The sequence below is a fragment of the Mesoplodon bidens genome (genome assembly GCF_964165515.1).
Source record: "Mesoplodon bidens genome assembly, chromosome: 9".
NCBI classification, from domain to species: Eukaryota; Metazoa; Chordata; class Mammalia; order Artiodactyla; family Ziphiidae; genus Mesoplodon; species Mesoplodon bidens.
The window spans coordinates 66168187-66189680 of NC_138166.1; the positions used below are offsets into that span (position 1 = coordinate 66168187).

Genomic DNA, 21494 nt, shown 5'->3' on the forward strand with positions numbered 1-21494 from the left:
GTATCGTCATTTTTATTTCAAAGACTAAATTAGTCAGATAATACTTTGGATTTTCTGCTGGTTGATATACACCCTATCTTTCTTAGTTGAATTGTTTTCTTAAATGGTTTAATGTCATTAGACTACCCTTTGTGATTTATTATTTGTTTGGTTGTTTTTTTTTTTTTTTTTTTTTTGCGGTACACGGGCCTCTCCCGCTGCGGAGCACAGGCTCCAGACGCGCAGGCCCAGCGGCCACGGCCCACGGGCCCAGCCGCTCCACGGCACGTGGGATCCCCCCAGACCGGGGCACGAACCCGCGTCCCCTGCATCGGCAGGCGGACCCTCAACCACTGCACCACCAGGGAAGCCCGTGATTTATTATTAATACAGCAATATACAGCAAAACTGTACCATGTTGGTCTCATGGAGCCTAATTTTTCAAAAATAAAAAAAGATTTGATTAGCAGAATCCAAACCTAATGTTAATGGTATTCCTAATATAATGGTATCCCATTATGTTTTCATTGTTATCATTGTCCTGGAGTCAGCATAGATTGGCATCTAATTCCCTATTTTTCCATGGTCATTCAATTCCAATTCAACAGATTAACAGTAGTTTCAGTGTAACAGAAAGATGTAAGATGTATGCATCTTACTCGTGTCTAGATGCAGAGATCCAAGTGAAATTGTAGCACTTGGGGTGAGCATGAGCTTTCATTTCCTCTAATCCAGCCACAGGAAAAAAGACAGTCTCAAGAGGTCCAATCAGCATTCTGGCCTGGCTCTTGACCCCACTCTACAAGCAGCCATCAGTGGCCTGGCCAGTAGAAGGATCAAGTTTCTCAATGCCCATGTCAGGTTTATGTATGTGCTGCCCATGTCAGGCTTGTGAACATGCCCAGGCAATTTGCTGGGATGATGGGAATTATCATGAGCCCAGTATTTAGATATAAATATAAAAGGAGCGGCCCTATCCATGACCCCACTTAAGATGTGCAAAGCCACCCTTAAAAATCCAGCCTGAAGCATAGGCTTGGGGAGGACAGGCACCTCCTGGCTCCAGCCAACACCAAACCAAAAGCACAGGAAACTATAAAGCCACTCTACTTACTGTGCAAACATAGCCCCTAGGAATGAGCAAACAATCCTAAATGGAAAACAAACCAGAAACCTTCACATTTAGCCACTGAGATTTAAAATCCTTGGCAACGAAAAAATAAAGTAAAAAAAAAAAAAATTCTTGACACAGTGTTCAGTAGCATGCTAGCTTTCTAAATTCTTCTAAAACAATTTATTAGTAACTGTCATCAAGCTCCCCAGTACACTTTCTAAAGGTTGAAAAATCTCTCATATTTCCATCCAGTTTGTAAATGAAGTAAATTGTGACCAAGGTAACAAGTATGTTATGTTGATGGAAAAAAAAAACCAGGAATGGATTCTGAGGTGTGAACCAAATTCTAAGACATGCAAAAACCCACTTCTTCTACGACCACTTATAATAGTCTTTTCCCTAGTTGAAGAAGAACCAATATCAAAGGGTAGATTTCACGTAGGTCCATTTCAGGGGTTTCCTCCTCTTGTTTGCACAGAGGAGGGGAAATGAATTGCTCAGTCTTCCTGGTCACACCCACACACAGAAGCAGAAATATCACCAAGCAAAGAGCCCCTCTCACAGATGAACAGTTATCTCAACCCCTGCAGCAATTTTCACCTTCCCTGTCCTGTCTTCTCACCTTCCCATCTCACACCTCCCTGGGGAAAGCATGACAACTCGCAGGGTCTACGTTTTCTCATCAGGCAAATGGGGACAATCCCTCCCTGGACCCAGTGAGTATCCAATGAAATGATAGAAGATCACAGGGGCTTCTAACTCTGCATCCACCACAGAGGCAGAGTTTCATCTTTATTTCATCTCTTTGTTCTGGGCTTCTATGTTGGGTTTCATGTGATGAAAGGGCTCTACCACTGGAACACTCCTAACTTTCCTCATCAGACAGGGGCTTGCCCATCTCCACCTAGTTCCCGCTGGATCTGTGAATGATCCCAGGCTGTCCAGGCAAACCACTGAGCAGCAAGGAGCCCCAAAGGAGTTCCTGGGATGGGAAGGGGAAGGCTCTCTCTGCACCAAAAGTTGCCAGCACAACTGGGCACAGTCTTTAAGACAAAAGAAGTGCAACTTACCTGCCTCTTCTCATCAGGAGCCTTCAGGAAAAGTGCATTAATCACTGCAATGGTGTAGGTTTGGATTTCTTGATCTGTCCTGTAAAGACACACAGTAATACAGAAAGTCAGAAGAGGCTACCCCTGAGTTAGACCATGATAAAGCTCATTATTATCTCCCCCAAAACAGTGAGAGAGAAAGCCAGGACCTAGAAAACACATTCAGCACTGAAAAAATATTTCGACCATCACGAGGCTAGAAACACAGGGAGGGGACAATTACTATTGCTAGCCAGACAAAACACACTCAGTGGAGATCACCCAGACATACAGGTGGCCAGCTGGCTCTCTCCGCTTCTCCTCTATTAGTCAAAAACATGGACCAGGGGATGTATGTGTGTATGTGTGTGTGTGTATGTGATTTTCTGTCTGAAGCATGAAGTATACCTGGTAATAGTCCTGGGTATCCCTACATTCCTGGGCTTATGATAAAGGAAACTGTTTGGTCGCCATGGCAATAATATTACATATTCTAAAAATCTATTTTTCAAATAGAAATTTTTTTTAATTTAACATCTTTATTGGAGTATAATTGCTTTACAATGTTGTGCTAGCAGAAATCAGCTATATGTACAATATATCCCCATATCCCCTCCCTCTTGTGTCTCCCTCCCACCCTCCCTATCCCACCCCTCCAGGCGGTCACAAAGCACGGAGCTGATCTCCCTGTGCTATGCAGCTGCCTCCCACTAGCTATCTACCAAACAGAAACTTTTAAATAACAAAAGAATAGGTTTTTATGTTTACAAATTTGCTTTTCACAGGAATGAAATTGGAAATTTCAAAAGAAGCCAAGATCTAATGTTAGCTGCAGGGTAAATAGTAAATGAGAAGGACCCAAGGCTAAGGACCAGAGGCCTGTAGGCTATATTTAGAGATAATTTAGGAAGAGGCAGAGCTTAGAACACAGCCTTTGGCAGGATGAAATTCTAAGCCCAGTGCCCCACAGGCTGGCTGTGTGGCCTTGGACAAGTTCACGGGGTGTCTCTACACAGTTTCCTCATCTGTAACACTGGGTAAAAACACTCTTATTTCAAGGAGCTGCCTTTAGGATAAAATGAGGTAATGCATATAAAATCTTTAGTACAGCACTTGGCAAATGAGCAACTCTCCACTTGGCAAAGCGCTCTATAAATGCACAGTGATGCCCTCGAGATTCAGAGAAAAGATACAGACTTTTAAGTTGATACAGTTCACATTCAGGGACATGTGAAACTGGTATTACTTCCAGAGAGATTTCACACAAAATCATCATTTTAGAGCATATGTTAATTTTCCCTGAAGCCACAATCCATAGACTGTGTGACTTAACATTTTACATTCTAGTCACCATCCCCCCTCCCTATGAAGGAAACTTCTAATGCACTTTGGTAGTTTATATTATAAACACAGTCAACATTTTCGGTATATTGAGAACTACTGAATACTCCCTCGCATCCCCATCCTACACCCCCAACCCAAACAGGCCAATCAGGTTTCTTCTTGAAAATTTGCCAGTGTGACCTGAGAGACCAGGGGCCGCAGTTACTGGGAGCCAAGTCATGTGACTGCCAGCCAGTGCGCTAGAGAAAAGGCCTGTTGTGAGGACTCCAAGGAGGCCATAGTTTCTGTCCTTCCCAAGGCTTAGCTACTTAAGTCATTCCTCGGTTCTATAAAGTGCGCCAGCATCCTTTCAATAAACTCCCTGTCCTAGCTCAGGATGCTTCTTGCCACCTGCAATCCAAATACTTTAATTGATAAAGTGGCATTGTACAAGGGATTCCTTCTCAGGCTTGTATCATCAGAGGCAACCTTACTAGTTACCTAAGCATAGAGAGAAGGAGAGATCTCCAAAGACCGAAGTCTGCTAGGGCAGCTGTCTCATAGCTCAAGCCTCTTAAAAAATTCGTATATTATAGAATGCAGCAATCAAAGGTCACTGTAATCACCTGGAGCCTAAGAAAGAAGCCTGGCTTTAAAAATTCCTAATTAAGTATGAAAATTCTCATTATATCACAGAAAGCACTATTTTATATGACTAAGGATAAAGACTCTGTTGAGAACTTAAGAGAACAAATTGTCCTATTGTGTCTTATTAAAAGTAAAACTCTACTGATATCTATGAACATTGATCAGAAGTGAGCGCCTACCAAGGCACTGGGGGCAGACCAGTGACAAGAGCAGCCAAGGGGAGCACCCAGGGCAAGTAACTGTGCCATGTCAGTGTGGTGGGGGACAAGCATGGAACATGGTTTGATTATATACCAAATCAAGATTCTTTTTCTGTATATTAGTCAAACCAATATGAAACCTTTCCCGGGGGGTTATGGTGGCTGTCCACCTGAAGCATTTTCCCTTCCCACTGTGGTGGAGTCAATCTTGCTTACCCTTGAAGATGGGGAATGAGTTGGCCAATAGTGATCTCTTGTGCCACCTTCTGGTAGAGGTCATGGCTGTTGAGCACCATGGACTCCAGAATGGCCAAGGACCGCTGCAGGATGGAGACGTCTATGGCTGACTTGTTGACAAAACTTGCTATCTGAAAACCCAAGCGGGACACAACTCATGGTAAGCAGAGCAAAGAAGTAGAGAAGGGAGCAGATCAAGTAAATCAGGAGCTCATTTAAGAAACACCAGACACCGAGGACGAAAAGTACCTGGAATAGTACTATTACAGAAGAATAGTCAGAAACGCATGGAGTCAACAGTGATTGTTCACCAGCTTATTACAGACCACTATTTATATCCTATTTCTCTAACTCAGTAATAAGCAATCTTAAAAAGGAAACAGCTTCAAAGAATTATTCTGTCTGGTGTTTCTGGAATGATTCTGAGTTTCAGCTTTTGGGGCAGACAATTTCAACACATAGATTGTAAGAACTCTTGTGTTTCTTTGAGACAGTAATTTCAACATATACTAATAGCCATTCCCTTCCATTTCCAGGCTACTCCTTCACCCACATGATCTGTGGCTTTTATGTTCTTATTATGTCCCTGTTACATTCTTAAGGGAGTTACATTCTTAAGGGACTCACACAAATCACACTTGTCAACACAATGCAACTGGCAACTTTTCACTCACTGGCTACTCTCCTTTTTATTCAATGAAACACTCTTTCCCCCATTCTTCCAATTTCTTATGGTTAAAATAAATTCTTCTCAAATTTAGCAAACAGGAAAACATTTAAATTAGAAGTGTTAAAAGTTAAAATAGTCATTTAAGCTCTAAAATACATTCCCTAAGGAATTAATCACTAAAGCCTCAAACATAATAAATCACAATGTAAGAGGGAAGTAAAATAAGGGTTAGAATAATGGACCACAGTAACCCAAACACATGGGTACCATGAAGGTTTTATTTAGAGGCCTCATTAAAAGTTATTACTGTCTGTTGACAACTCACACTAAAATGCTGTTATTACATCATCATAATGACTGCTTTCTTAAAAGCTAAATAGTTTGGTTCCATGACAAATTGACACTTACTGCTCCCCCCCATCAAAACTAATTTCTCCCTTTCTGCTGTCTCACTGTCCCCTTGTCCTCATCCTCTCCATCATTGTACAAGATAAAATGCAAAAGGACCATGACAACTGACAGTTACCAGCTCAACTGTTTTTAGCCCAATGACTCCCCAGTGAAAGTAGGGGTGAGGGGTACAGATATCAACACCCCCTGTGCCTCCAGATACACCTGGATCTCAGGGGGTGAAAAATAAATGACATGAAGAAATAAAGTAACATTATGATTTTATATTCCAAAAAGGTATTATTTTATACTACAGACTACAGGAAGAGTATGAGAACTTTAAGATTCTCAAAAGACTGCTTTAGCTTCTTTCACAGCTAGTAAACTTCTCTCAAGTGTTTACTGTCCCTGCCAAGCCCTCACCTTAATCCTCATAGCCTGGGTCAGCTCCCCTATGATATCTATCATGCCACCTTTCCTTCTCTGAGGCCAACTTTCTCTCCCCCAAATCCAATGACCCTCATACTGTGCTCATGGTTTAACACCTAACTTAGATCTCTTCTAAATAGAATATAAATTCTTTGACTTCCCCACCAGCACCACCCCAACCATTTGTCATTGTCCCAGTATAATTCTTGGCACTTATTAGAAAACTGAAGAACTCACAAAGAAGTGCATTGACAGTAACTCTGATTTCTCTGCACTAATTCTATCCTCCTTCCATGCTCCTTTTTCTTGTCTCCATTTAGTAAATTTGGATGTACCTTTAAGACTCCATGGAGAATCCTCCAGCTGAAAGCTGATGGTCAACCTCCCTCCCCCACCCTCTAGCCTTCATCCCTTCTTTGCATTCATTCAAGTAATGTGTATTGACCATATGCTATGAAACAGGCTTGCACTGACCTAGGATCTGGAAATCAAGAGATGAGCAAACACACATGACTTTTAACTTCAAGGACTTTATAATCTAGCACAGACAGACAGATTAAAAAGTCATTTACTATGAAGTATGTTACATGCTTATTCTTGGCATCCAAAAGTATACTGCCACTTAGACATTCCAACAAAGCCTAAAATTAAATGGGCTAAAAATCAATCTCATTGACTTCTTATTCCTGTCTTCTCAAGTATCACCTTTCTCGAAGTTTGCCATAATCATTAGTAATTAATAGTCTTAGTTCCCTACTTTCTATTTCTATGGACACATTTGCAACGTCTCCCCTATGATACATGTTCAGTTGTATATACACAACACTGGCCCACGGTCCAACTCTTTCCTGGGTTACTAAGACAGCATCTTCTTCAGTTTCCTCTATATTTAAGATTTCCCTCTAATACAAATTTACCCTTTACTTCCATAAATATCCTGTGACAGTATTTCCTTTCTTGAAATAATCAAAACTCTCAACGTAGGGCTTCCCTGGTGGCGCAGTGGTTGAGAGTCCGCCTGCCGATGCAGGGGACACGGGTTTGTGCCCCGGTCCGGGAGGGTCCCACATGCTGCGGAGCGGCTGGGCCCGTGAGCCATGGCCGCTGAGCCTGCACGTCCGGAGCCTGTGCTCCGCAACGGGAGAGGCCACAGCAGTGAGAGGCCCGCATACCGCAAAAAAAAAAAAAAAAAAAAAAACTCTCAATGTTTTCCTGGTATGAAGCACACTTTCTTATAATGGGTTTTAAAGTTCTCTGCAAATTATTAACTCTCACCTGCTCCCAACAGGCTTATACAATGATGGTAAAACAGGCTATGGCCTTTGCTTTCATTCAGACATTGTACCCCACATATATATTCCATTTCCATTTGCCATTTTTATATATTTCCCTCTCATGAAACTAATCCATTACCTTCCTCAAGGTATTGTTTAAAGTTAATCTTTTCTATCACTTCAGCTCTTCCTTGACACATAGATCCCATCTCTTCAGCAAGCCTGAAGCAGCGTACAAAATTTTGTGTAACACACTAAGCTGGCAGAGAGCAGGCACACAACTCATTAGAGTCTTATGCACAATTCTGTAGGAGATACTAGTTGTTTTTTGAAACTAACCTCTATCTTTTGCCTTACTTGTCAGTAGTTTTAACTAGACATCTAAATGACCCAATATTGTCAACTAATGAGTACTAATAACCAAGGCATCCGGGCTGATTGAGCAAACATGATGACTGTAGACAGGCTCCTTATTGGTGCATGGACAAATTTGTGACTGCATAAATGTTATTTTCCATGTCTAGTTTTAAAAACTATAGATCGTAGTATAGCTATAGAAGGTTAAAGATTGTCTGGTTAAATTTTAATTTCCCTTAGCTTCCCAAAAGTCAATAATGACTTCCTTTGCCTTTAAATTTTTCCCAGCTCCATTTCTGTACTTTTGGTCAACACAGGTGAGCCGGCCTAAACCAATCAAAGGACAGCTTCTTGAAAGTAGGTCTGTATCAAAGGGAAAAAGAGGTAGGAGGAACTAACAGTAATTATATATATTACCTCCACATGCTTCCACTCATTTAAAAGTGCTACCGAAATAAAACATAGGAATATTTGGGTGACTTTTAAGAAGCTAAGGGTCATCACATGAATTAATGATACAAATTATTAAAATTACATAAACACTTCTTTGAATCACTTAGATTGAGATCTTAAAATTATCCTGAGTTATCAAAACTGAAAAGATCCATGGAGAACATGGAGCTCCACTCCCATATTTTAAATTATCTGGGCAGAGGCCCATAAATCTCTCAAGTTTTTAAGAGGCAAAAATTATTGGGTGTCTAAGCTGAAACTGGCTGGATGTTTATCCAGACACTGAAAATACTGCAGGGTGAACCAGGCCCTCCTGCAGAGCTAAGGTTTCAAGAGCATTTGTATAAAATTTTCCTTCCAAGAAAAATCACTGATATTATACTTGGCTAGGGGAAAACCAACTGGTAACACAGAAAGTTCTAGGTTTTTTTTTTTTTTCATTTCTTTCCTCTCCATGCCTTCTGACCCTCTCCCTAAGAAGCCAAGTCTTTAAAAAGCAACAACGTTATATATTGGCATCAAGGGATTCCAAGTTTCAAAGTGTTTATGAAATGATATTATTTATTACAGAAAAAATTTGTAAACTAGAATCTAGATTCACACATAACAAAATAGATAGTGGAGAAGGAGACCAAGGCTGGCAGGGGAAAAATATTGCTCCGAAGTCGTATGAATTTGGCATTAATAGGAAGCCAAGTCTGGACCACAGAGATAAGCATCTTTTGTCAGCGCATTTCCTAGTTGATTTTTGTCTAGATAAAGCTCCATTTAAAAGACAGTTGCCTGTATACAATTCCTGGGTTGTCAAAGTGCTGAATTTGATCCAGCTAATGAATAAAAAAGTTAACCTTACAAAAACTATCAATTATAAAGTCATTTTCTGATGACCATTCTTTTTTAAATTCACATAAGGAGTTGAGATTTAAGTAGCAATGCAAAGGAAACAGAATGACTAGGAATGAGGATAGCATATATTAAACGTGCTGCCTTTTGAAAAATATTTAATTTTTAACTTAAACTGCCAAGACTGCTAGTCTTTGCTTCCTTAGATCTAATATGATTTTTATTTAATTTCAGTGAATGAAAACTGTTTTCATAAGCAGTTAGGAAAATAGATCACTGTCATTCTCTCTAACCACGTCTCACATCATTTAAAGAAAGACAGCTTTGTAATTCCTTTATATTCATAACTGAAGTTTTAATTGAAATATATTTAAATACAGTGGCACAGTATTCTTTTTTTTTCTTCAAGTTTTAGGGTTTAAAAAAATGCTTCCAAAGCAAATTTCACTCATTCATTTCGCAGAAACGTATTAAGGTCTTACTCTATGCCGGGTACTAAGGATAGAGACAGGAAGAAAGCCATGGTTCCACCCTCCAAGGACTCATGGTCTCTTGGGAGAGCCAGTCAAAAGAACAAGAAGTCCTCAGAAATGTGGTAAGTGCTGGAACAGAGGCATACACAAGATCCAAGGAGAATGGAGAGCAGAAGAAATCAGTTAACTCTGCACCAGTGAGGTCAGGGAGGGCTGAACAACAGGTAACGCTGCTTCACCAAGACTATCCTTCAGGAGCTGTTCTTTCCTTCACTTAAAACACAGGCGCTTGATGACGGGGGAGGGAGCCCTGACCCGGGGGACCAATGACACCCCGCTCTCTATAACCTCACTCAATCTCCCCAAGCCACCATGTCCTCATCTCCTGACCAGGAATAGCAAGACTAACTGCTCTGTTCTGCAAAGGATTGCTGTGGGGATCAAAAGAGATAATGTGGGTGAAAGCATAACATAACTTCAAGGAATTCACGTTCAGAACAACACTGTTTTTATAGCAAAAGAGGCTCTAATATCAGAAAAGCAAAGCAATTAGGATGTAGGAAAGAAAGGCCTGACATAAATTCAGAATGAACTGAAAAATTCTGTTAAGTATAAAAAATCTGAAAAACCCAGTATTTTTAGATTTGAACTTTCTTCCCTAGAACTTTTGTTTTAAATTGAAGTCCAGTTGATTTACAATATTCTGTTAGTGTCAGTACAGCAAAGTGATTCAGTTTTATATATGTGTGTGTACATATATACGTGTGCATGTATATATATATATATATATATATATATATATATACACACACACATATATATATATTCTTTTTCAGCTTCTTTTCCATTATAGGTTATTACAAGATATTGAATATAGTTCCCTGTGCTCTACAGTAGGTCCTTGTTGTTTATCTATTTTACATATAGTAGTGTGTATCTGTTAATTCCATACTCCTAATTTATCCCTCTCCCCTTTACCCTTTGGTAACCATAAGTTTGTTTTCCATGTCTGTAAGTCTGTTTCTGTTTTGTAAATAAGTTCATTTGTACTATTTTTTAGATCCCACATATAAGTGATATCATATGATATTTGTCTTTCTCTTTCTGACTTACTTCACTTAGTATGATCATCTCTAGGTCCATCCATGTTGTTACAAATGGCAATATTTCATTCTTTCTATGGCTGAATAATATTCCATTTCTCTAGAACTTTTATCTTGGAAAGAAAAAATACAGCAATTTGTTCTCTGCATTCATAATCTAATGCTTGCTTTTTCTGTCACCACTAAAGGAAAGTACTTCCTAACACATCAGGATTTCCTTGGCTTTCTCTTCTACAGTCATTTCTCCTTTTTTTTTAGCAATTCATTCCACTGACAAATATAGGCAAAAAGAGACTTCATCCTTCTTTGTATGTTTTCTAGGTGGTTCCCATTACTTGTTTCTCTTGGCTTTATGCCCTTATGTAGGAAAAAAGGATTCAGAGGTGCGTCAAGAAGGCCCTGGGTTCCCAATCGGCCCTCCTCTGAAAAAAATAGGCAACATCATGAAGGCGTTCAATCTGTGGGGCTTCTGCTCCCAACACCCTCAATGCACAGACTAGGGGCTCTTCTATGCTCTTCAATTCAAGGCAGTGTCTCCCTCCAGGTACTGACTAACTTCAAAAGGAAAAGAGATAACTTCACAGTGGGGAAACCCAGAAGATACCACCTTATCCACATAATCAAGGTCAACATCACCATTAATAAGCATATTAACATCTCACACCCCAATGTGATGCTCTGAAAAGGGCACAACATTACTTCTCTAATATTCTTGCCGAAAACGCATAAGCTTAATTTAACCATGAGGGAAATATCAAAAAACCCAAACTGAGGGACATTCTACAAAATAACTGACCAGTATTCTTCAAAATTGTCAAAGTCATGAAAGACAGGGAAAAACTGAGGAACTGTCACATTGTAAGACACTAAGGAGACATGCCAACTAAATGAAGTCTTGGATCCTGGATCTGGTCCTTAACCAGAGAAAGGAAATTGGTAGAAAAACTGCTGAAATCAAATAATGGTAACAGTATTACACCACTGTTAATTTCCTAGTTTTGATAATAATACTATTATTATGCAAAATGTTTAGGGAAACTGGTTGAAGGTTACATGGAACATTCTGTACTATTTTTTTGCAAATTCTCTCTAAGTCTACCATGATTTCAAAATAAAAGTCTTTAAAAACTCAAGTGACTCATACTGGATTTTGCTTTGATTTTCCAGCTTTTGCACAGACTCTCTGAAATTCTTTATTTTAGACAACCCTTCCCAGGAATCTAGACCTATAAGACAAATACATGAATTCCAAACAACTCTTCATTCCCAAAAACAGCAGGAAGAAAGATGCCAATACATTTATAAACCATTTCACAAATACAAAGAGAGGAAAAATAAGTTAACAAATTAATAAATAATAATGATTCTTGATTTAATACTACATTTAATAGTTATAAAGTCAGGGCTATTCACTTTTGGTTAGAAGATTGGAAACAGAATTGTAAATTTGCAGACATGTCTTTATTACTATTCAACTGCTGGGAATGGTAGGGGCCTCTTCTGCCCTCTATCCCCAAACCAGGTCCACCCTTGCCTGTACCTTCATTAGTTTCCTCCTAATGAAAGTAGGAACCAATCGAATTAGTTGATCCCAGAGACATTTATTGCAACAAGATTACCAGCGAGCAGGCTTACTCGGCCTAAGAGGCATGGATCCAAGCACACCTTCTTCTCTTACATTCCTGCTTCAGACCCAGTCATATAATAATCAGTATATTTTGCCTCTTTCCCTTTTCCTAAACACCTGGTTAAGGGGAGAAGGATCGGGAAGGACAGCAGGAACTCTACTTACATCTTGAGAACAGCAGAGTCCAGAATAGGGGCTCAGCAGACACTTCTCTGATTTTAACATGTCACCTTGATTTTCCTTGACTATGGGTTCTCATGTATTATACGATTCCTTATGATCCCAGTGGGGAGAAAACGTCATTTTTCATACAGAATTTAGATGCCCTGACCCCCACATACATAATACTATCAAAAACCACACTCACACTTTAACACAAAGAACTAAGAGAAACGACTCTAAAATATGTTCAAATCAGAGAAAAATATCTGTAAAAGAAGGAAGTGATTTGACCTTGGGAAGCACAATCTGAATTACCTTCTTAATGAATGCCACCGAAAACGTATCCCAGGACACTATTCCGTGGTCCATCAGCTCCACAAAGGCCGTCAGGGTGAAGGACAGCATGTCTCCAAAGCTGGAAAACACAAGATGGTATAAGGGTGATGGGCCCAAGAGCTGAATACAAGGGAAGACAGAAGTGAGAAAGCTTTAGAAAGATGAATACAAGCAGAACTGTAAGAGATCGTTGGGATAAGCAGCTGGGCCACAGGCAATGTCCTTGCAAACATGAGTCAGTAGGCAGGAGGCAGGTGGCTTTACAGAGGGGAGCCAGGGCCTCCATGGGACACACCTGGGCTCACACTCTCACTCAGGTGAGCTGTGTTGTACTGGGCAGGTCCCTAATCTCCCTGAGCCTCTGTCTTCTCTGCTGAAAATCTGGATAGTGAAATCTATTTCATCACAGGGCTGCTTGTAGAGCACTTAATAAAGTGTGCAACATACAAGCATTCAGTAAATGATAGCTTAAAAAAGCTTCCGGGCTTCCCTGGTGGCACAGTGGTTGAGAGTCCGCCTGCCGATGCAGGGGACACGGGTTCGTGCCCCGGTCTGGGAAGATCCCACATGCCGTGGAGCGGCTGGGCCCGTGAGCCATGGCCGCTGAGCCTGCGCGTCCAGAGCCTGTGCTCCGCAACGGGAGAGGCCACAACAGTGAGAGGCCCGTGTACCGCAAAAAAAAAAAAAAAAAAAAAAAGCTTCCCAGTAAACAAAAATTAGGAAGAGGGCAATATGCTTCTTTTATTATCTCTGGGTATCCAACAGGGAAGATTATAAATAATTCTATTAACAGTATTAGCACTTTGCAAAGGATTCTTGTGGTCTATATTTGTGTGTGTGTGTGTGTGTGTGTGTGTTTGGGTGAGTGCATTTACACACACACACATAGATACAAATATATATGTAAGTAAGCATATTCATTTCTATATTACACTGGCCAGCATTTTATCTTTAGTTAATAGGCTTTATACAATAGCTTTCTAGAATATTATAGATAATAACTGTTTGCTGGCCATAGACTTGCTGTGATTCAAAAGGCTGTAGGAAGGGTCTCATGAGTGGGTTAGAAGTCTAAGCAGAGATCAGGCAAGCTCAAGTAAAAGAACGGCCTTCTAAAAAAGCTCCACCCGTGACCCTTATCAGACAATACCCTGATTTCTAGGGCTTTCAAAACAACACTGGAAACTCACTTCTATTGTAAATTATCACCATAATAAATAGTAACTCAAAACTCTCAAGATAAGTACTTTCTCTTCAGGTACACTGAATTACGCCCATCAGGATCTCCACACTATATACAACCACACTGATTCATATGCTTGATCTTTTTAAAATAAAGTTAGTTGTTCAGATTTTTAATCTGTAGACTCTTATATATCACAATTGCTACACTACAAAGTCTCATAAAGTCTCTAGATTGAATCTTCCCATCCATTTTCAATTAATAGAATAGGAAACAAGCTCATATTTCTTTTAAAACAGCTTCACAATTTCCCTTCTTCCTAGTGTTCTCAGCCCAACCTCAATAACAGACCTGGAAAATTCTGCATCATCTCCGAAGCTGTGATGCTGAAAAGAGACCTACCAAAGAGGAAGCGGCTCTCAGGAAAGGACCGTGATCCCAAGCTGCCGGAGATCAGAGGGGATGAGGTGAGCCTGACAGAAATGGCTAAGCGGTTGGTTTCTGGAGTCAGACAGCAGAGGTTACCCTCCAGCTCTCAGTGGACAAGGACACATTGTATGCCTCGGTTTCCTCATTTTATAAAAATGAGGACGACAGTGATGCTGGTGGTGGTGGCGATACCTAACTCAGAGAATTGCTGGGGAAATGAAAGGAGCTACCATACTTAGAGCCCTCTAAGCATTGTATAGCACATGGAAGGCAGTATGCAAATGTTAGTTATTATCATTATGCAAAGTGGTATTTTAAAAAGCTACATAAAGCTCATGATTTTCAAATGTCTGTCTTCATTGTGTCAAGAATTCTCTGTCCTTGGAGAGAGAAAAAAAAAATTGCAAAAAAAGCCAAACGTTTCAAGCCAGAGAGAAAAGCAGCAAATATTTTTTTTAAGGCTTTTCTGAGTCACAGGCGGGCAATCCCAATCATACAGGGTGGCATCAGAGAATCATGCCCCAAAAAAGAAATTCCAAACCAGAAAACTCAAGCTTATTTTAAGAAAACAAAATAAAAGTAGAAAGACAGGTGGAAAATGGATTAAAAATACTAGCAAGAAAGGTTATATAAAAATTCCAGAATGGCTCTTTCTACAGACAATGAGTCCTAAGAAAATCCAAACATTAGCTTGCAAAAAAAATCAAGCAGGAAATTGCCTCAGGAAAATAAGAGAGCCAGGAAATAAAAGCAATTAGTAAGATTTATTAACAGATTATGTAGGCATTAGTATTACTGTGAAAATATTACATAATAATGTATAGAATTACTAGTAAACAATATTAGCTGATTTATTATTTTATTATATTATTAGTAATAAACCATATTAGCAATTTTTTTACTTAAAAAAAGGAAAAAACAACCACCAAGTGATAACAAATGGCTGACATTTGTTTACACCTGGCATGCTAAAAGACCTCAACTGTTATAAGATGCCCATCTATAAGACATTGGAGGATGGCATTTGTGACCTCCACACAGTGCAAAAATACTGCCTCAGTATTGTCACTAAAAGAACAAGCAACGGAACAGGCAGTGAAAAAGGAGTAACATGCTGCTGACATCAAACTCTTCTTTATATTCCCTGTAGCTGGGACTAGAGATGATATTAGTCTTCATTAACTGCTTTAAAAGCAAAAGATAAATTGTATTTATGCTATCTAATTATCTGAAGGCAAAATGACTCTGCTCCTTGCTCAATGGACTCATAATCCAAATGGACTTAGTAACATCTGGGGATTGTCCCTCTTCCTTAAGTGTTCCAGAGCTCTGCCTACAGGCTCCTCAGACAGGCTGCAAGGACCTGGGAAAAAGATGGAGAAAAAGGGAAAGAGTATTGTTTGGTTTCCAAATCTCCAAGCTGCTTTCGGGACCAGGATTTAACTCCCCAAGGTTGTTAAGGAGCTGGAGCACCATTTCTGAGAGTGCAGCTAGGGCTTTCTGTACTTTGTGATCACCCATTAGTGTGAACGACTGACAAATGAGAGAAGCTTCTTCACATCACACCAAGGTGCCCAGGGGAAGGAGAGCTCTCTTAGTCCATCTAATGTTTTATATAAATGTTATATAATTTATACTTATATAAATATTATCTAATAACATTTAATATATTTAGATATATAACTATATACTCTATGGATATAATGTTATTAGACATATATATTATATATAATCATATATATGTATCTTATAAAATATATAGATATAAATATGTTATTAGATATACTATGTTTACATGTTATATATTATATATTATAAAATATATAATATGCATCTATACTATATTTTACATATAGTATATATATGACATATATAATTCATTATAACTGGTTGCTGGATGGCATACTAGGTTTACATGAGGGAGAATTTTTTCAAAATTCAACTTCAAATCCTTAGTTGCAAGAAAAGGAGAGCCATGCTAAAATTGTATTACCTTCCAAATCAACAGACTTAATCATCTCATTTCAAATGAGGCAGCTATAAAAGCTCTTATTGAACCCTGACACAGATGCTTATTTCACTGCTAGAGGAGTGATTCAGGCTCCAAGAGGGAAGGCAGGAGCCAAGGTCCTGTCTCTGAAATCAGTGCTGGGTGCAGAAGATCAAGGCTAAAAGGATTACAAATATAAAGCAACCACATGGCACATGCGGGGAGCATTTTTATTTGTTTGGTTTATTTGTTTCTTAGAAAGTGCCAAGCTAAATAAAGATTTTGCAGCACTGACTGCCACAAATTAAGCCGACTGCAAACTTTACATGCTGGTTGAGAGCCATGTCACAGCCAACACACCATGTGTGCTGGAATGATTCAAATAAATATTTCTCATCAATTCAGTAGAGACCCTCTTCTTTCCAACAAAATTCAGCCAATCTCAAAGCATTTACATTTTATGCTGCTAATTTTATAAAAGAATAGTGCTTCCAAATGTCTCCATTGGGTGTCCTGCCCAAAAGAAAAGCAGAAAAAAGATGAAAATAAAGACCAGTTTCAAAGTTATTAATAAATCATAATATATCCCTAATTGCCAGAATTAATGAATATAGTTCTACCCTACCCTTTGAGTTTTTCCTAGTATTTTATTTTGTTTCTGGTAAAACTTATATACACTGAAATGTATGGATTTCTGTTGCCCTTCAGACATTCCCTTACCCTTTAGAATCATAGCATTACTTACGTCAGCATATATTCTTTTGGCTCCTTTATTGAAAATTTAACTGTGGATCAATTTTGGACTCTATTCTATTCCATGGACCTGTCTATCCTCTTATACCAATATCATATTGTGTTAATAACTAAATTTACAGGAAGCCTTGAAGTCAGTTAGTGAAATCTTCCAAGTTTACTATTTTTATGAGTTTTTCAAGACTGTTTTGGCTCTTCTAGGTCCAGTGCATTTCCTTTAAGTTTTTAGGATTGGCTCGTAATTACTTTTTAAAAGATTGTATTTCACTGAACCTAATTTGGAGAGAATTGCTATCTTAAGTATATTGTGTCTTCCAATCCATGAAATGGTATATTCTCCACTTATTTAGGTCTTCTTTAATTTCTTTCAGCAATATATTTTTTTTCAGTGAACAGATACTGATGTCTCTTGTCAAATTTATTCCTAAGAATTTTATGATTTTTGACACTTTGTAAATGGAAATTATAAAATTTCATTTTCCAGTTGTTTGCTATTAAGGTATAAAAATATGTCCCTTTTATATACTCATGTTATATCCTGAAACTTTGCTAAATTCAGTTATGAGATCTAGCAGTTTCTTTGTAGACTCCTTAGGATTTTCTACATAGTCAATCATGTCCTCTATGAATAGAGTTGGTTTTACTTCTTCCTCTCTGATCATTATGTCTTTTTTCTCTCTCTTGACTTATTGCTATGGCTAAAAACTACAGTACAAGGTTGAATAGAAGTGTTACATATTTGTCTTATTCCCAATCTTTATTGGGAGGGGTGGGGATTCAGTCTTCCAACATTAAGTATAACACTTTTTTTTTTCCTGCAGATAGTCTTTATCAGGTTGAGGAAGTTCCCTCCATTATTCCTCGATTGCTGAGAATTTTTATGAATGACTGTTGGATGCTATGAAATGCTTTTTCTGTATCTATTATCTACTTTCTGTATCTGTAAAGATGCTTTTTCTCTTTAAGTTTTCTCCTTTATTTTGCTAAATACTAAATCACAGTGACTGATTTTTCAGATGTTAAACTATTTTTGAGATAAATCTTTACATCCTTACAGGCCACAAATCTTTTTTATACATTGCTTGATTATATTTGTTCATACATTTCTGGGGAGTTTTGCACCTCTGTTCATTAAATCATCTATAATTTTTATTTCCTGCATTGGCTTTGTCAGGTTTTGGTATCAGAGTGATACTGGCCTCATTGGCCTCATAAAATGATTGAGGACTTTTCCCCTCTGCCTCTATTTTCTGAAACCATATGTGTAGATTTGGTATTTCTTATGCATATGTATAATAAAATTCACCAGTGTAACCAATTTTCATTGTGTAAAGGCTTTTGAAAATGAATTCAACTTCTTTAATAGATGTGGGTATTCAGATTTTCTATTTCCTCACAGGTCAGTTTTGTGTCAGTTTAGTCCTCAGTTAATGCTGAGATGGAGTAAGGAGAGCAAGAGGTTTATTGGAAGATAGGTGGTGCTTGTGAAAGATAAAGAGGCACAAAGCAAGACGGTAAAAATACCCTTCAGACCGTGAGGTAGATCTGATGCCTGTGAAAGGAAAGGGGACACAGATGTAGATCTGACAGTCCCAGCCAACCCAAGAGGAAGCTCAGTATAAATACAGACTGTTAGAGGGGTCCCACAATGGGCAGAAATGGCCAGGCCCTGGTATGTGCACCATGCTCATCAGGCTCACTGACTAGGGGCTGCCTAGGAAGAGCGTGTAAGGTCTTAGTTTGAAAGCTGTTATGGATCTTGAATGTGCTATAGCGGGAAGCTATCAGCTAACTGTACTCCTCAGGGCTTATTAGCAAATTCTTTCTTGAAGGGAGATTAGAAATTAAAAAAGAAATTAGAAGAGAGTGTTAAAATCTCCAACCATGATTACAGATTTGTCTATACTTCTCTTTAGTTCAGATTTGCTTCATGTACTTTGAAGCCTTATATTAGGTACAGACACATTTAACACTTTATGTCTTCCTAATGAGCCAACCATTTTTTATTGTGAATTATCTCTCTTAATCTTTGATAATATGTTGCCTTGAAGTCTTACTGTGCCTGATATTAATAAAACAACTGTTTTATTATTATTTCCAGTTACAGGGTATATGTTTTTCCACTTTCAAACTACATGTTCTTTTGTATTTATAGTATATCTCTTGTAAACAGCATATAGCTGGGTCCTGCTTTTTCAAATTTGACCTGAAGCCTCTTAATTGAAGAACTTCCTTCACGTTTCCTGTAGTGTGTATCTGCTAACAATGAACCATCTTAGTTTTCCTTTATTTGAAAGTGCTTTTATTTCACCTTCATTTTCAAGACAGTGTTATTAGAAAAGAATTCTGGGTTGACAAGTTTTTTTTTTTTTTTCTTTCAGCACTTTTAAGAGGTTGCCTTCTGGCCTCCACTATTTCTAATCAGAAGTCAGCTCTCATTCTTATTTTTATTTTCTTAATGTAATAAGTTGTTTTTCTCTGGCTGCCTTCAAGGTATCCTTTTTATCCTTCAATTTCAGAAGTTTGACTATGATGTTTCTAGGCATAGTTTTCTATTTATCCCACTTGGGTTCAACAAGATTCTTAGATCTAAAAATTTATGTTTTTCAACAAATTTCAGAAATTTTCTGTCATTATTTCCTCAAACATTTTTCTGCCCCATTACCTGTTTCCTCTCTCTCTGGGACCCCAATTAAATGTATTTAAAATCAACTGCTACTATCTCACAGGTCAATTATTCACTATTCACTTTATCTAGTCTTCAGATTGGGTTATCTATACTGATATATCTTCAAGGTTACTGTCTCTTCTGCCATCTTCAACTCCTACAGTGAATTTTTCATTTTAAATATTATACTTTTCAGTTTCATAATTTCCAATTGGTTATTTCTTATTTCCATTTCTCTGCTGAGACTCCCCATCTGCGAATTTAATACGCTAATGCTTTTCTTTAGTCTTTTAATATATTTATAAACATTGCTTTAAAATTGTCATCTGCTATTTCCAACATCTGGGTCATCTTAAGGTAGGCTTCTACTACTTGCTTTATTTCTTTTCTTAAGTATAGGTCATCTTTTCCTATTCCTTATATACCTAGTAATTTTTTACTGTATTCTGAACATTGGGAATGAAACATTGCCAAGGCCATAGTTCAGTTTTGTTCTTCTGAAGAATTGGTTTTTGTTCTAGTAGGAAGTTAACTTGGCTAAAATCAGACTCCAAACTCCTCAGTGAGTGGCAGTTTAAATCTCTTCCCAATTCTTTCTATTTCCAGTTGTTAATTTTACCAGGTCCCTTCTGGGGTTCCCATACACACGTATATTCACACTTCAGTGATCAGTGATAGATTTGGCAGAGTTTATAGATAGATATGGGGTCGTCTCATACCCTCTGAGCCTCCTTTCTTTCATGGATTCCCCTTAATAATCTAGCTGCTCTGCCAGCCCCAAACTATATCCTCTTAGTAACTTACTGAGACTGAGGGTTCTTGTCACCCCATGCTACCTGGATAAGCAGGAATCCTCAGGCAAAAAGCTGCAAACACACAAATCTCATCTAGGGCTTATTTGTTCTCTCAAAGATTGAATTACTTCTTCTTTCTGTCTGTTTTCAGTTGCTATACAGTTTCTTCAAACACTTGTTTTTAGATGTTTCTGTTTGCAATATTTTGTCTAGAGTTTATAATTATTATCTATGGTACTTAGTCTGATTAAGCTACTTTGCAATTACCAGGGCCCTGAGCATTGATTTTGTCTGTGATTGATAAATGGAAATCATGATTCATGCTTAGTCACACTTCCAACACCTCTATATACCAAAAGATTAAAACTACTGGCAGATAAATTTTAAGAAATTATTTTGTCTTCAGAGCCTAAAATTCTTCTGCATTAGCAAATTGTATGAGGTTGTTAGAGAAAAAATCAGTTTGAATCCCAGCACCACCTCAACTTCTTCATAAAGGAAACAATTCTAATTTTACTCATCTTGTATGGTGGATAAAAGTGTAAATTAGAAGTAATGAGTGTAAACATTGAGACAATGCCCAGGACAGAGTAAATTCCCATAAAAGATGGCTTCTACTGCTATTACCATTAAGTGCTTCTACTATATTAAAAATATATATCAAAGTTAGGTTTAAGAAGCTTTACCCTAAAAACTCAATATTTCTACTTTATTAGAATTTAATAACTGAAGAGTTCCTGCAATTAATACTTCTTCTAGTGGGAGGGGTAGGGGAAGATGAATGATTTGAGACCACTATCATACACTGATCAGAATTTTCTCTGAAGCCTTAAAAAATAAGGTGCACATTTTCAGATACTGTTCAGTCTTCCTTCTCAAACTGAAACTGTATGCTTAACAACTTAGCAAAATGGGACTTTGTTCAACCTATTATAGAGAGTTTGTTAGATCCTCTTTGGACTCACCTTGTT

At 38.3% G+C, this 21494-nt stretch overlaps 1 protein-coding gene across 9 annotated transcripts in view; it reads right to left on the reverse strand.

The window, feature by feature from the left end:
• The window catches only part of ELMO1 (engulfment and cell motility 1), an 813276-nt gene that overhangs the window by 368696 nt on the left and 423086 nt on the right, over positions 1–21494 (reverse strand). For all 9 annotated transcript variants that reach the window (XM_081244556.1, XM_081244561.1, XM_081244557.1 and 6 more), the window contains 3 exons: positions 12686–12785; positions 4569–4720; positions 2164–2242 (listed from right to left, as the gene is read on the reverse strand). In XM_081244556.1, coding sequence (XP_081100682.1) covers positions 2164–2242; positions 4569–4720; positions 12686–12785 — 331 coding nt within the window. The remainder of the gene's footprint in view (positions 1–2163; positions 2243–4568; positions 4721–12685; positions 12786–21494) is intronic.